The sequence below is a fragment of the Lithobates pipiens genome, unplaced genomic scaffold, assembly GCF_037356315.1.
Source record: "Lithobates pipiens isolate NorthernLeopardFrog02 unplaced genomic scaffold, aLitPip1_a1.2 Scaffold_23, whole genome shotgun sequence".
Lineage (NCBI taxonomy): Eukaryota > Metazoa > Chordata > Amphibia > Anura > Ranidae > Lithobates > Lithobates pipiens.
In genome coordinates, this window is record NW_027507785.1 from 170,818,135 (window position 1) to 170,832,062 (window position 13,928).

The window sequence follows — 13,928 nt, forward strand, 5'->3', positions numbered from 1 at the left end:
GGCCCTTGGGAAAGAAAATCCTAGGAATCTGGAAGTGAATACGGGCTGTCTGCTAGGAGCCCGATACCACTTCCCTGGTGCTGACAACTAAGGTAATCCACTTTCTAATAGTCCATGCCTGAATATGGACAGTGGTCAAGGATGGAACAAAGTTCTGCCAAAGATAGAAGTGGAACAGATTCTCTTTCCACAACGAGACCTCTGGTTCCCCTGATGGTACACCACTGCTGTGGTACTGTTCAACTGAATATTTATCAGGTGGCTCTGCAGTCAATATGTCAAGCAGTGAAGGGTCAGATGTATTGAACAGAGCTATAGTGTGTTGATGGGAGACAATCTGTCAGGGTGCACAGGACACCTCTGCTGCATGTCAGGCTGGCATCCATCACAAGGGCACACTGAAAGGTTCATCAACTGTATCTTCTTGTTCCAAGCTAGAATGTTGAGCTGCAATGATCTCAAGTGGAACTGGGCAAATGGGACTGCCTTGAAAAAGGCTACCATCAGGCCTAGAGCTCGCATTCAAAAGCAGAGAGTTTGACTGCTCCTGGAATCTGGAAATTAAGAGTCAAGAGTTTCTCTCAATGAAAGAATACTCTGGACGGAGCCATATCCAGTATCAGACCCAGATATTTCATGCAATGAATCCGTTCCAGCATCAATGTTTGAAGGTTCAGGATCCAATCAAACCTTTGTAGGTTCTGGATAGTTCGGCTGACATTTTCTGGACAAGGTCTCTGTTAACTGTTTTTTCAGTAAGAGATTGCCCAGGTACCGCCACAATGGGAATGCCCTGTGCATGCAAGAAGGCAAGCACTCGAGCTAGGACCTTTGTGGACATTTGGTAAAAGACTGACCTAAAGCACAGACCTCAAACGGGAAGTGTTGAGTGCCCTCAGAGAATTGCAGGAAGTGTAGATTTGCTGCAAACATGGGAACATCAAAGTACACATTCATTGATTGCCAGAGAGGGTAGTCTCCCAGAGGGAGAAAGACAATGACTGACCTGCTAGATTTCATGTGAAATATTTGCACACAAAATGAAAATGTTGAGCGTCTCAAGAATCAGGAATGAGCAAATGCCCTCTCTGGCTTTGTGAACAGCGATTAGGTTAAAAGAAAAAACAAAACCTTTCTGGTTGAGGAAAAATGGCAATGACTCCTTGACCTAGAAATTCTACAAAGCTGGAAAGTTGGACAATTTGAGAACAAAAACAATGAGCTGGCAAAGAGCTAGAGATTAAAACTCTAGCCTGTAGTCCCATGATGCCACATTTTGCACCCATGCATTGGAAATGCTATTGGTCCAGGTGTCTACAAATGCCAAAAGATCCCCCCCCCCACTTTGGATAGTGGGGACCTCCTCTCATTGCATTAGGGGCCTTTTAGCCTAGATGTGACAGGAACTTGCCTCGCCTTCAGGAGGTAGAATTAGCAAGATGGGGAGTTAGGTTTCTTTTGTTCTGATAAGTTACATACCTTTACTCCCAGTGACTTCTTTGATACAGTCCCTAAGGGTAGTCTCAAAGAGATCTAAGGGATACAGTGCAATCGCTTTCATACTGTTATTCCACAGACCAGTTTTTTTAACCAGAGAGTTCACTGCATTTAACAGTCTGGAGACTCATTCTGGAAATTAGACACACAATTTCCACTAACCCACCAACCCAAAAGTGCAATGCAGCAGGGTCCAGCACCTGCAGAGGTCATTGGATGTTAAAACAAGCGCTGTATAACTAATCTCCCTGTAAGTGTTCTGTACATTTTAAAATAAATCTGTTTATAATGGTTTTACAATGTGCGACTACTTGGTCTGTTTCCACATATGTGTCTCATCTGAGAGGAAAGGGTACATCCAAGTAGAAGTCCATCACTACCAGATCTGGAGGGGATTCATATGATCCATCCATATGAGACACCTTGGCGATTGGGCTTCCCTATGTGATGTTAAATCACCCTGTCTGTATGACTCACTGCTATAAAGGTATTTGGGTGGACACTTTCTGGTAAACGTACTTTCATATCCATGGTGATGGGATCTTCATGTTGGCGGCCGTCAGTATTAATGGATCATCACTCCAAGCACTTTCGGATTTTGATTTTACTTGGGCTTAACGCTTTTGGTGGCCCCCAGCGGACATTTAAGATATGACTTTTTTTTTTTTTAACACTAAGTTGGTGTGACCTTTTCATTTCACTTTGTTGTGAGATATGTTTATATGTATGATCACCAGTGATGTAAGTAACTCAGTTAAAATAAACGGAGTTACTTAACACAGTTACTTTAGAGGTAATATAACTGATTACTCTTCCCCTCATGGTAACTCAGTTCCCATTACTTGAGCAGAGTTACCGCAATTACATCTACCACCCGTGGCTGTGCTGCCTGGCCATTCGTTCCGGCGAGGGGAGGGGGACTGCCCCATCCCGCCCCACCTATCGAGAGAGAGAGAGAGAGAGAGAGAGAGAGAGAGAGAGAGAGAGAGAGAGAGAGAGAGAGAGAGAGAGAGAGAGGCAGGGCGGACACTGAAAAATTAAGTCAGCTGACACCAATCAAGTGAAGGGGAGGGTCTCTCTCTCCCCATGAGGAAAGGCATCCCTGGAGGCATTCAAGTAAGTGACTGTCTGACGATTCAAATTGCAGTGCAATCGATCCATCCCAAGTCCTCCACCACCTCTGCTTCTTACTGATCCCATCCCTACCCACCCACCTTCACTTCTAGAACAGAGGTGATGGGGGGATAGGGTAGGGATGAGATCAGTGGTGGTGGGGGATGGGATCAGTAAGAGGCAGAGGTGGTGGTGGGAAAGGATGGCACCACCACCGCTGCCACCACCCCAAGTACCACCGCTGCCTAACCCCCCCCCCCCCCCCCCCCCCAAGTACTGTACACCACCGCTGCCACACCCTCAAGTACAACCGCTGCCACACCCTCAAGTACAACCGCTGCCACCCCCGTCACAGTTACTTTGCTGAGTAACTAATTACTTTTCCAATGTAGTAACCGAGTTAGTAACGCAATTACTTTTTGGGAGAAGTAATTTGTAACTTAACTAATTACTTTTTTAAATTAAGATGACGAACACTGATGATCACTTAATGAATTGTCTAGCACAGAACTTGTAAGCTATAAGGTTTTACACAATATTTGTCAATTGTGGTGCGAACAGCTTTTCTTCCATTTATTAGCATGGTAATTTTCTTTTTTTACTCTTTTTAAAAAGGTATAAACTGCAAACCCCCTATAACTGACTGCTCAAGGATGGTATCAGGTTCCTTAAATATCTTCTTAGACCACACCTCCAGTATCTGGCAGATTGCTATGACATTGATAACAGTTTGTATGGCAGGGCCTGCTCAGGAAAACCAGGACTGCATTTCCAGATGCTTGTCAGCTCGGTCTTTTAAACACCGAAATGTCCTCAACAGGAACAGTCAGTCTTGTTTAGGCCAGAAATAGCTGGTAACCCAAGGGGAACAGTACATTTCTTGGTAAACTATCTCCATGGTAGCATTTCCAAGGAATACATAGTTCAGTAATAAATGCCCTGGAAAGGTTTTGATAGCCTTTGAATCTATAAAGGAGCTCAGAATGGTAATAAGGGTGGTTTCACATGGAGGTTGCTTCAGACGACTAAAATGTTATCCTAAAATCTTGGAGGTCGGCCGACTAAGGCTCCTCTGGCACAAATTCATTCAAAAAGGAATACGGCAATAACTCTTCATCAACAAGTAACTGCGCTACGGCTGCTACAGGAGTGTCAGAGAGATTCTGGAGGACAGAGTGTAAAAATATGCTTGTGGCCCCTGAATTCTGAGTCGGCTATCATGGCAGATATTTTGGTCATGAAATCCTGCGTAGTAGAGCTGCACAATTAATCGTCAAGAATAGTTATCGCAATCTTGACTAAAGTGTCTCACAATTCTTTCCATGAAAATAGCCATAGCCCTCAAAAGAAAGGAAGAAAAAAACTGGGCAGTCTGCCAAGAAACAAAACATTCCTTATCAGTTGAACTTAAGTATAAACATTGTTAGAAAATTAGTTAGAACCCCGAACACACACACACACACACACACACACATATATATATATACATACATACATACATACATACATATACATATATATATATATATATATATAGTGCCTTGCGAAAGTATTCAGCCCCCTTGAACTTTTCAACCTTTTGCCACATTTCAGGCTTCAAAGATAAAATTTTTATTTTTTTTGTGAAGAATCACCAACAAGTGGGACACAATTGTGAAGTGGAACGAAATCTATTGGATATTTTAAACTTTTTTTAACTAATAAAAAAATGAAAAGTGAGGCGTGCAAAATTATTCGGCCCCCTAGCATTAATACTTTGTAGAGCCACCTTTTGCTGCGATTACAGCTGCAAGTCGCTTGGGGTATGTCTATCAGTTTTGCACATCGAGAGACTGAAATTCTTGCCCATTCTTCCTTGCAAAACAGCTCAAGCTCAGTGAGGTTGGATGGAGAGCGTTTGTGAACAGCAGTTTTCAGCTCTTTCCACAGATTCTCGATTGGATTCAGGTCTGGACTTTGACTTGGCCATTCTAACACCTGGATACGTTTATTTGTGAACCATTCCTTTGTAGATTTTGCTGTATGTTTGGGATCATTGTCTTGTTGGAAGATAAACCTCCATCCCAGTTTCAGGTCTTCTGCAGACTCCAACAGGTTTTCATTCAGAATGGTCCTGTATTTGGCTGCATCCATCTTCTCCTCAATTTTAACCATCTTCCCTGTCCCTGCTGAAGAAAAGCAGGCCCAAACCATGATGCTGCCACCATGTTTGACAGTGGGGATGGTGTGTTGAGGGTGATGAGCTGTGTTGCTTTTACGCCAAACATATCGTTTTGCATTGTGGGCAAAAAGTTCGACTTTGGTTTCATCTGACCAGAGCACCTTCTTCCACATGTTTGGTGTGTCTCCCAGGTGGCTTGTGGCAAACTTTAGACGAGACTTTTTATGGATATCTTTGAGAAATGGCTTTCTTCTTGCCACTCTTCCATAAAGGCCAGATTTGTGCAGTGTACGACTGATTGTTGTCCTATGGACAGACTCTCCCACCTCAGCTGTAGTTCTCTGCAGTTTATCCAGAGTGATCATGGGCCTCTTGGCTGCATCTCTGATCAGTCTTCTCCTTGTCTGAGCTGAAAGTTTAGAGGGACGGCCAGGTCTTGGTAGATTTGCAGTGGTCTGATACTCCTTCCATTTCAAAATGATCGCTTGCACAGTGCTCCTTGGGACATTTAAAGCTTGAGAAATCTTTTTGTATCCAAATCCGGCTTTAAACTTCTCCACAACAGTATTACGGACCTGCCTGGTGTGTTCCTTGGTCTTCAGGATGCTCTCTGCGCTTTCAACAGAACCCTGAGACTATCACAGAGCAGGTGCATTTATACAGAGATTTGATTACACACAGGTGGATTCTATTTATCACCATCAGTCATTTAGGACAACATTGGATCATTAAGAGATCCTCGCTGAACTTCTGGAGTGAGTTTGCTGCACTGAAAGTAAAGGGGCCGAATAATTTTGCACGCACCACTTTTCAGTTTTTTATTTGCTAAATATCCAATAGATTCCGTTCCACTTCACAATTGTGTCCCACTTGTTGGTGATTCTTCACAAAAAATTAAAATTTTATATCTTTATGTTTGAAGCCTGAAAAGTTCAAGGGGGGCGAATACTTTCGCAAGGCACTGTGTGTGTGTGTGTATATATATATATATATATATATATATATATATATATATATACATACATATATACATACACACATATACATACACACACACACACACACACACACAGTGGTGTGAAAAAGTGTTTGCCCCCTTCCTCATTTCCTGTTCCTTTGCATGTTTGTCACACTTAAGTGTTTCGGAACATCAAACCAATTTAAACAATAGTCAAGGACAACACAAGTAAACACAAAATGCAATTTGTAAATGAAGGTGTTTATTATTAAAGGTGAAAAAAAATCCAAACCATCATGGCCCTGTGTGAAAAAGCGATTGCCCCCCTTGTTAAAACATACTATAACTGTGGTTGTCCACACCTGAGTTCAATTTCTCTAGCCACACCCAGGCCTGATTATTGCCACACCTGTTCACAATCAAGGCATCACTTAAATAGGTCCACCAGAAGATCCTTAAAAGCTACACATCATGCCGAGACCCAAAGAAATTCAGGAGCAACTGAGAAAGAAAGTAATTGAGATCTATCAGTCTGGAAAGGGTTATAAAGCCATTTCCAAAGCTTTGGGAATCCAGCGAACCACAGTGAGAGCCATTATCCACAAATGGCGAAGACATGGAACAGTGGTGAACCTTCCCAGGAGTGGCCGGCCACCCAAAAATAATTATATATATATATATATATATATATATATATATATATATATATATATTTTTTTTTTTTTTTTTAGTAGACACCCTAGAGAATAAAATGGTGGTTGTTCCAATATTTTATGTCACACTGTATTTACGCAGCGATCTTTCAAATGCAATTTTAAAAAAAATATATAATTACTATAAGGAATTTAAAAAAAATAAAAAAAATAACCAGTAAAGTTAGCCCATTTTTTTTTTGTATAATGTGAAAGATTTTACGTCGCGAGAATCGTGAGAGAATCGAGATCTTTTTATTCTAAGCAAAAAAAAAATCGTGATTCTCATTTTGGGCAGAATTAGGGATGAGCTCGGTGTTTGACTCGAACAGGGCCCATTCGCCTGTTGGGCCCGTTCGCACCATATTCGTGTGGCGCAAACAGCCCACAATGCACTACGCCATCACAGTGCATTGCTGGCTCATGACAGCGCTGGCAGCATGGAGAGCCATAATTGGCCACAGGTAGGATGCCTGTGGCCAATTATAGCTCAGGGGGGTTTAATACACACCCCACACTATATAAGGCCGCCAGGGGCCTCGTGTAGTGTGTTGGCATGCAGGGAAAGAGTAAGCTAGGCAGGGACAGTGTTTTTTTACTTGGGAACCTAGCGCTGTTACAGTGGGTGTTGTGTGCCTCCTGCACCGTATACACCTGAAGATACCCCTGCTGGTGTCATTCTGTTGTTCTATTGCATATATTGCATATTAGCCTTTAAAATGAGCACTTTTGATTTTGAATGTTCGAGTCCCATAGACTTTAATAGGGTTCTTAAGTTCCTATGAATTTTCAGTCCGTTCGAAGGTTCTGGTGCGACCCGAACCGGGGGGTGTTCGGCTCATCCCTAGCCAGAATCGTGCAGCTCTACTGCATAGCTGAAGAAAACTCCTTTCTTGATAGAGCAGAGGAGGGAGCCGCATCCAAGGGAGCCAAGGAAGACTCAGAGTAGCGAGTGGACTCAAAAAAGGAACAATGACTGTTTAAAAACTCTCGTAATGGCAGAAATATAAGCCAATGTTTCTGAATCCTACTGTTCTTGGGTCCCTTGATGAACAATTAAAGCAGCGCTTTACCCAAAAGTGCGAGATCACCCGTAAGTTCAGCCCGCCTCCTCCTTCCACTGCCGGGCCATTCAGAAAGTGATGCAGTAGGGAACCAGCTGGGGGAGGGGGGTTGACATCGCGGGGGCCCTGAATGGGCAAGTGCCCTAATATTAAAAGGTCAACAGCTACAGTCTTTGTAGCTGCTGACTTAATTTTTTTGGGGGGGGCTGGAGCTCCACTTTAAGAAATCAAGGTTTATGTAGCTAAACAAAAAGAAAGTAACAGTAAAGGTCAGGTAAAGGCATCATTAACATAAACCATGCTTACAATGACCAATTACGATGAAAAAAGTAAAAACATATGCAAGTCTAATAGCTTATTGGAAGCTAAAAAAATATACTTCAAAACACAGACATAGGTTTGTACATTTAATTTTAGACAATAAACCAATGTGTGTTTACTCACTTGATGATGAATTTCCATGTGTTTGCATGTAGCGCATGATCCATTTTAGACACAATAGTGCAAATATCTAAAAACGTATGTAGTACTGTGTGAAAAGAAAAAAAAAAAAGAAAAAAAAAAAAAAAGATGTAAAAATCCTATCCTAGGAAACGAAGAACAAAGAAAAAATTATACTCTGCAACCTATTACTGAACCCTCATTATGCATATTATGTATTTTACAAATTGCTAAATTTTGACAGAGTTAACCACTTGGAATTTAAAACCCCTTCCTAACCAGACCAGTTTTCAGCTTTCACTGCTCTCAAATTTTGAATGACAATTACTCAGTCAAGCAACCCTGTACCTATATGAATTTGTTGTCCTCTTTTCATACAAATAGAGCTTTCTTTTGGTGGTATTTACTCACCGCATGTTTTTTATTTTTCGCGCTATAAAAGAAAAAAAGACTGAAGATTCTGTAAAAAAAAAGCATTTTTCTTTGTTAACATTTTTTTCAAATTAGTCATTTTTAGTCATACATTTTGGCCAAAATTTATACTGCTACATATCTTTGGTAAAAAATAATAACCCAAACCAGTGTATATTATTTGGTCTTTGGATTATAGAGTCCACAAGCTATGATGCCAATCTCTAAAAACTGATCACACCTCATGTACTGACAGCCTATCTCATTTTATGAGACCCTATCAAGCCAGGAAAGTACAAATACTCCCCCAGTTACCCATTTTTGTAAAGTAGATATTCCAAGGTATTTAGTATGAGGCATGGTGAGTTTTTTTGAAGTTGTATTTTTTTCCCCACAATTCTTTGCAATATCAAGATTTTTTTTTCCCACAAAATTGTTATATTAGCAGTTTATTTCTCACACACAGCACATGCATAGCACAAATCACACCCCAAAAAACATTCTAAATACTCCTCCTGAGTATGGAGATACCGCATTTGTGAGACTTTTACACAGCCTGGCCACATACAGAGGCCCAACATGCAGGGAGCACCATCGGGCGTTCTTGGAGCATAAATTACCCATATCATTTCTTGACTACCTCTTACACTTTTGAAGGCCCTGGAGCACCAGGGCAATAGAAACGCCCCAAAAACGACCCCATTTTGGAAAGAAAACAAACCAACGTATAATCTATGAGGCATAATGAGTCTTTTTAACATGTTATTTTTTTCTACAAGTTTTTGGCAAACACGTAAAGAAAATGAAAATGTTTTTTTTTTTTTTTCCTCACACAAAGTTGTCCATTTATACAATATTTCTAAAACATAGCATGTATAAGGATTAACAAGTCTCCATTTTGTTATACTGTCATCCATTTTAAAACTTTGTATGACCAAGCTAGAATTCTAATTACTTTTGACATAAATGCTTGCTATTTGGAAAACATGCTGTTTTCCTTGAATGCCCTTGGCCGCGAGAGTTTGTACAGAGAAAGCCAAGATATGCAACTATCTTATATTGTCTCTGACCTAGAACGTCTGGACCACAGACTATTAGCACCATATTGTTGAATATTGTTGAATATCGTAGAATTATTCTTATCTCGTGAAGGTTAATGACGTGCTTTGCCGTGAAGACAATTTCTGCTTATTTTGCTTGTTCTGTCAATAAACCTGTTACTAGGAAAAGCTTGGTGTATAGCTACGAGCGCATCCCTGATTGGCTACTCCACAGGGCGCCACCCCAACTGTTTCAGCATATAACCTGTTGTATTCAAAACATTAAATTGTAATCATTATTCGCATACATCTCGTGTATGAGTTTTGGTTATCTCACCGGTGAATGGGACTCCCAAGTACATCCAGACCACGGCCTAGGAAAGATAGGAAGAGGGAAATCGAGCACCTAACAGAGCAAGGACCTACCTTTACAGCTGGTACCAGAAGTGGGGTCATCGATTCGGCAGGTGAGTGACTACTGATTTATTTACCTTATTGGTGAGGATCTTTTGGTGTCACTCATACTGCCGCGGTGACCGCCACGTGCGGGACCTGTATTGCTGCTGTGCCTCCGCGGTGGGCTAGGCTGGCCCATCGGGAGAAGTAGAGGGCTCGTACCTAAAAAAAGAGAGTCCGGCTAGGTTGGCCTGACTTAAAACTATTAAGTAAAAGAGAGTCCGGCTAGGTTGGCCTGACTTAAAACTATTAAGTAAAATAGATTAAAGAGGAACATTACAGGGAAGGGAAGCAATAGATTGCGCCCTCCCCAAATAAGGTCGGATGTTCAAGGGACGCCCGAAGGGTAATTTGATCAAATCAAACACAGTGCACAGTTTATCTAGTCATGTAAAACGATTGTATGTGATTTAGTTGTTCATGTTTTTCTTTCCAGGTTACGTAAGTATTTCAAACTTGCCTTTTCAATAGTTTTTTTTGTATTTTGCTGTTCTTTCAATGTCTTTACCTTGTGATCCAGATTGCTGTGAAATTGTTAACCCTTGCCCTCACTGTACTGTTGGTTTATTGTTAAACAAATTGATATCCTGATATTGATAGCCACTCGCCCAGGGGGATATTCCACTAGACTAGGAGAACGCCCCGTGTACCCCCAGGACGAAACATCTCCCGTTGTCACGCTAGTCAGAATAAACCTGCATAGCCCAGTCAGTGAATCCCACCTCCTTGCTTTACATTCCCTGGAAGAAGTTCAACAACAGGTGATTCGTGCCACTGGCTGCTATCACCTCTGCCCCCTTACCAAGCATCTCATAACACCCCCCCATAATGGGGAATATTGTAGGCAAAGACGGGACCCCTTATGAACAACCTACTCCCTATGAGTATGTGCAGACTATAGTGCCCGGTCCCTATGTAGAACCATTTTGGAGTCAGGTTAGGGAAAGGTGCCAGCAATTAGGGATCCATGATATAGGTCCCGCGGGCCCCTGCAACACAGAAGATTGGCATGTAGTAAAAAAGATTTGTCAGTTACATAAGCACTCATACCCCCCCGGGAAGTGGGATGTAGATTACATGAAAAAATCTTGCAAGATATGGGAAGCCCCTCTAAAAATTTATAAAAAAAGCATGCCAAAAATCATGCCCTCACAGAAGGAAAACCAATACCCTCGGCACCTACAACTACACCCCTGAATGCCCCAGAAATAATCCCTTTTATAGTGGGTCCCTTTTTACCACTACTGTAATGGCCGGAGGGGAGCCAAAAGTAGTACAGCTGCTAAAATTAATCAACCCCAAATGGGCTACCCAACCCCCGGAGGATTTCATGTCAGACACCCGCTCCAGGGAAACTTCCGGGGTTTTTGAACAAAAAGGGGGGTTATTTTAGAACACATTTGAACCCCCAACCCCTTTAATGGCACTCCAACCATATGCCCCCACTCGAAGACCAGAATATGCCCGCCAACCACCAGACCAGGGTTGTTTCAACTGTGGTCAAATGGGACATTGGAAGTCCAATTGTCCCTACCGTAGGGGCCAGACGGGACCTTGGGGGAAGGGAAATGGACGAAGGCGTTACCCTAACGCCTTTCCTTCAACTCCACAACATCAACGTACCCCCACTTACCAAGGACCAGTGTCAGGCCCCAGATATCACCAGCCCTATCAAGGACCCCAAGGACCCCCTCCACCTAACAATGCCGCCCTTCGTGTTCCACCACCCCCACCAGCCCCTATTCCCATGCAATGGCCTGCCACCCAACCCTCAAGCAGGACATAGGGCTGCCTGGAGTATGTCCCTTCCCTCAGCCTGGTATGTTACAATGTGTCCTGGAGGAGCCTACCCCAGGTGATCCTGGGTGTAGATAGAAAACGCATTTGTTTTCTCATTGACACTGGTGCCACCTCTAGCTCCATCAATGATGTGACCTTTGACACGCCACAATGTTCTGAGGGAAGCTCCATAGGTATTAATGGGACTCCTGTTACCCACCCTATCACCCCACCCTTATCAGTAACCACCCCGGAGGGGGTGCTACTTTGCCAACAACGGTTTGCCATCCTGCCCCAATGCCCAGTCTCCCTGATGGGAAGGGACTTAATGTCCAAACTGGGAGTGGTGATCAAATTTGATCCACAGGGAGCAGTAACTGCCAGCTCCGCACTCTGCGACTTACAGGGCCCAAAGAGACAATCCAAAAAAGGGTATTTTGTACTCTTACCTGCCTCCCTGGAAACCCATGCTATTTGGGCAGAGAATAACGCGAGTGTAGGTTTCATCCCATGTACCCCTTACACCCCCCAAATGCGCCCAGACTCAGTACCTGTCTTTCAAAAACAATATGCACTACATTCTGACAAAATTCAGGGGATTACACCCCTCATCGATAGGTATGTAGCCATGGGCATCCTGACACCCGTCATCAGCTCATGGAACACCCCCATATACCCAGTGAGAAAGGCAAGCGGGGAATGGCGCTTGGTACAGGACCTCAGGGCAGTCAACAAAATGGTGGTTCCCCTCCCCCCTCTGGTCTCAGACATTGCCTTTATTTTTTTCTTGCATACCGGCAAACTCTGTGGCCTACACAGTAATTGACTTAGCTAACGCTTTTTTTTAGCATCCCTGTGGATCCACTGGCCCAGCCCATGTTTGCTTTTTCTTGGGGGGGGGGCGGGGAGGGGGCAACTGACCTGGACCCGCCTACCGCAGGGCTATGTGGACAGCCCGGCAGCCTTCTCTATGGTATTGAATGAGACAGTCAAATCCTGGCAATCGAGCGCCGGGTCGGTACTCATCCAATATGTGGATGACCTCCTTCTCTGCAGCCCCACCCCAGAAGCTTGTGAAGAAGACTCAAAGAACTTGCTGGATCACCTAGCCAAGGCAGGTCACTTGGCCTCACGGAAAAAGATACAGTGGGTGACCCCTACTGTAGAGTACTTGGGGTGCATCCTCAACAAGGGAGAGAGAAGTGTTTCCCCCCACCGTGCCGCAGCCCTTAACGCTCTGCAGCCACCCAGGGACAAGGCCGCCCTCTTGTCTTTCCTGGGAGCAATCGTCTATTGCCGGCAATGGATCCCTGACTGCTCATTTCATGACTCCATTCTGAGGAGGGCCACGCTCTCCACTGCGCCAAAAGTGGTGGAATGGACAGAGGAAATGTTACACTCATTTAACACCCTCCTCTCCTCCCTTGCCTCCGCCCCGGCCTTAGGACTAGTGGACTACAGGAAAACTTTTTATCTATATTGTGTAGTTAATGGATCTGCCTTTGCAGCAGTTCTTGCCCAAGAGCACGGTAATTCTTACCGACCGGTGGCTTTTCTTTCAAAGAAACTCCCACTCCAGGTCCAGGGCATGCCTGCTTGCCTCCAGAACATGGCCGCATGTGCCATGGCCATTCAAGAAGCCAACAAGTTAGTTCTGGGACACCCCCTAACTGTATACACTACCCACTCAGTCACCCACCTTATCCAAAACCTCAATACACAACATATGACCACCCAAAGAGCCAGCGGGTATGAAATCATTCTTCTAAACACCTCCAATCTGACCATCAAACACACCTCTGACACCTCCCCCATCCTCAGGCTATTACATTCTCTGCTCAAACTCATGAATTATGGTGAACCATCCAAAATGCATGACTGCACAAAAGTGTTGGACCAAGTCACCTCCCCACGTAGGGACTTAACAGACGTACCTCTGGCCGGTGCAGAGGAAGTTTTTGTGGACGGTAGTTGCTCGCGCCCTTCGGATTCCACTTTTCTGACAGGATACGCGGTAGTACAACTCCCAGATCTGGTTCTGGAGGCTAAGCCACTTCCGCCTTCCTCGGCACAGGTCGTGGAACTGGTAGCCCTCACCAGAGCATGCATCCTGTTCACAAATAGGGATGTCAATATTTACACTGATAGTCGATACGCCTTCGGCGTGGTTCACGATTTCGGGGTGATCTGGGCTAACAGGGGGTTTAGAACGGCTGACAACAAAATTATAGCCAACAAGGAGCATATCCTGGCCCTTCTCCAGGCTATATTACTGCCCAAACATTTGGCGATTATTAAAGTCAAGGCTCACACCAC

At 43.7% G+C, this 13,928-nt stretch overlaps 1 protein-coding gene across 3 annotated transcripts in view; it reads right to left on the bottom strand.

Annotated features, from left to right (window-relative positions):
- Nucleotides 1–13,928, bottom strand: part of FIRRM (FIGNL1 interacting regulator of recombination and mitosis) — a 387,122-nt gene that overhangs the window by 239,863 nt on the left and 133,331 nt on the right. For all 3 annotated transcript variants that reach the window (XM_077452604.1, XM_077452605.1, XM_077452603.1), the window contains exon 7: nucleotides 7,930–8,014. In XM_077452604.1, the coding sequence (XP_077308730.1) occupies nucleotides 7,930–8,014 (85 nt within the window). The remainder of the gene's footprint in view (nucleotides 1–7,929; nucleotides 8,015–13,928) is intronic.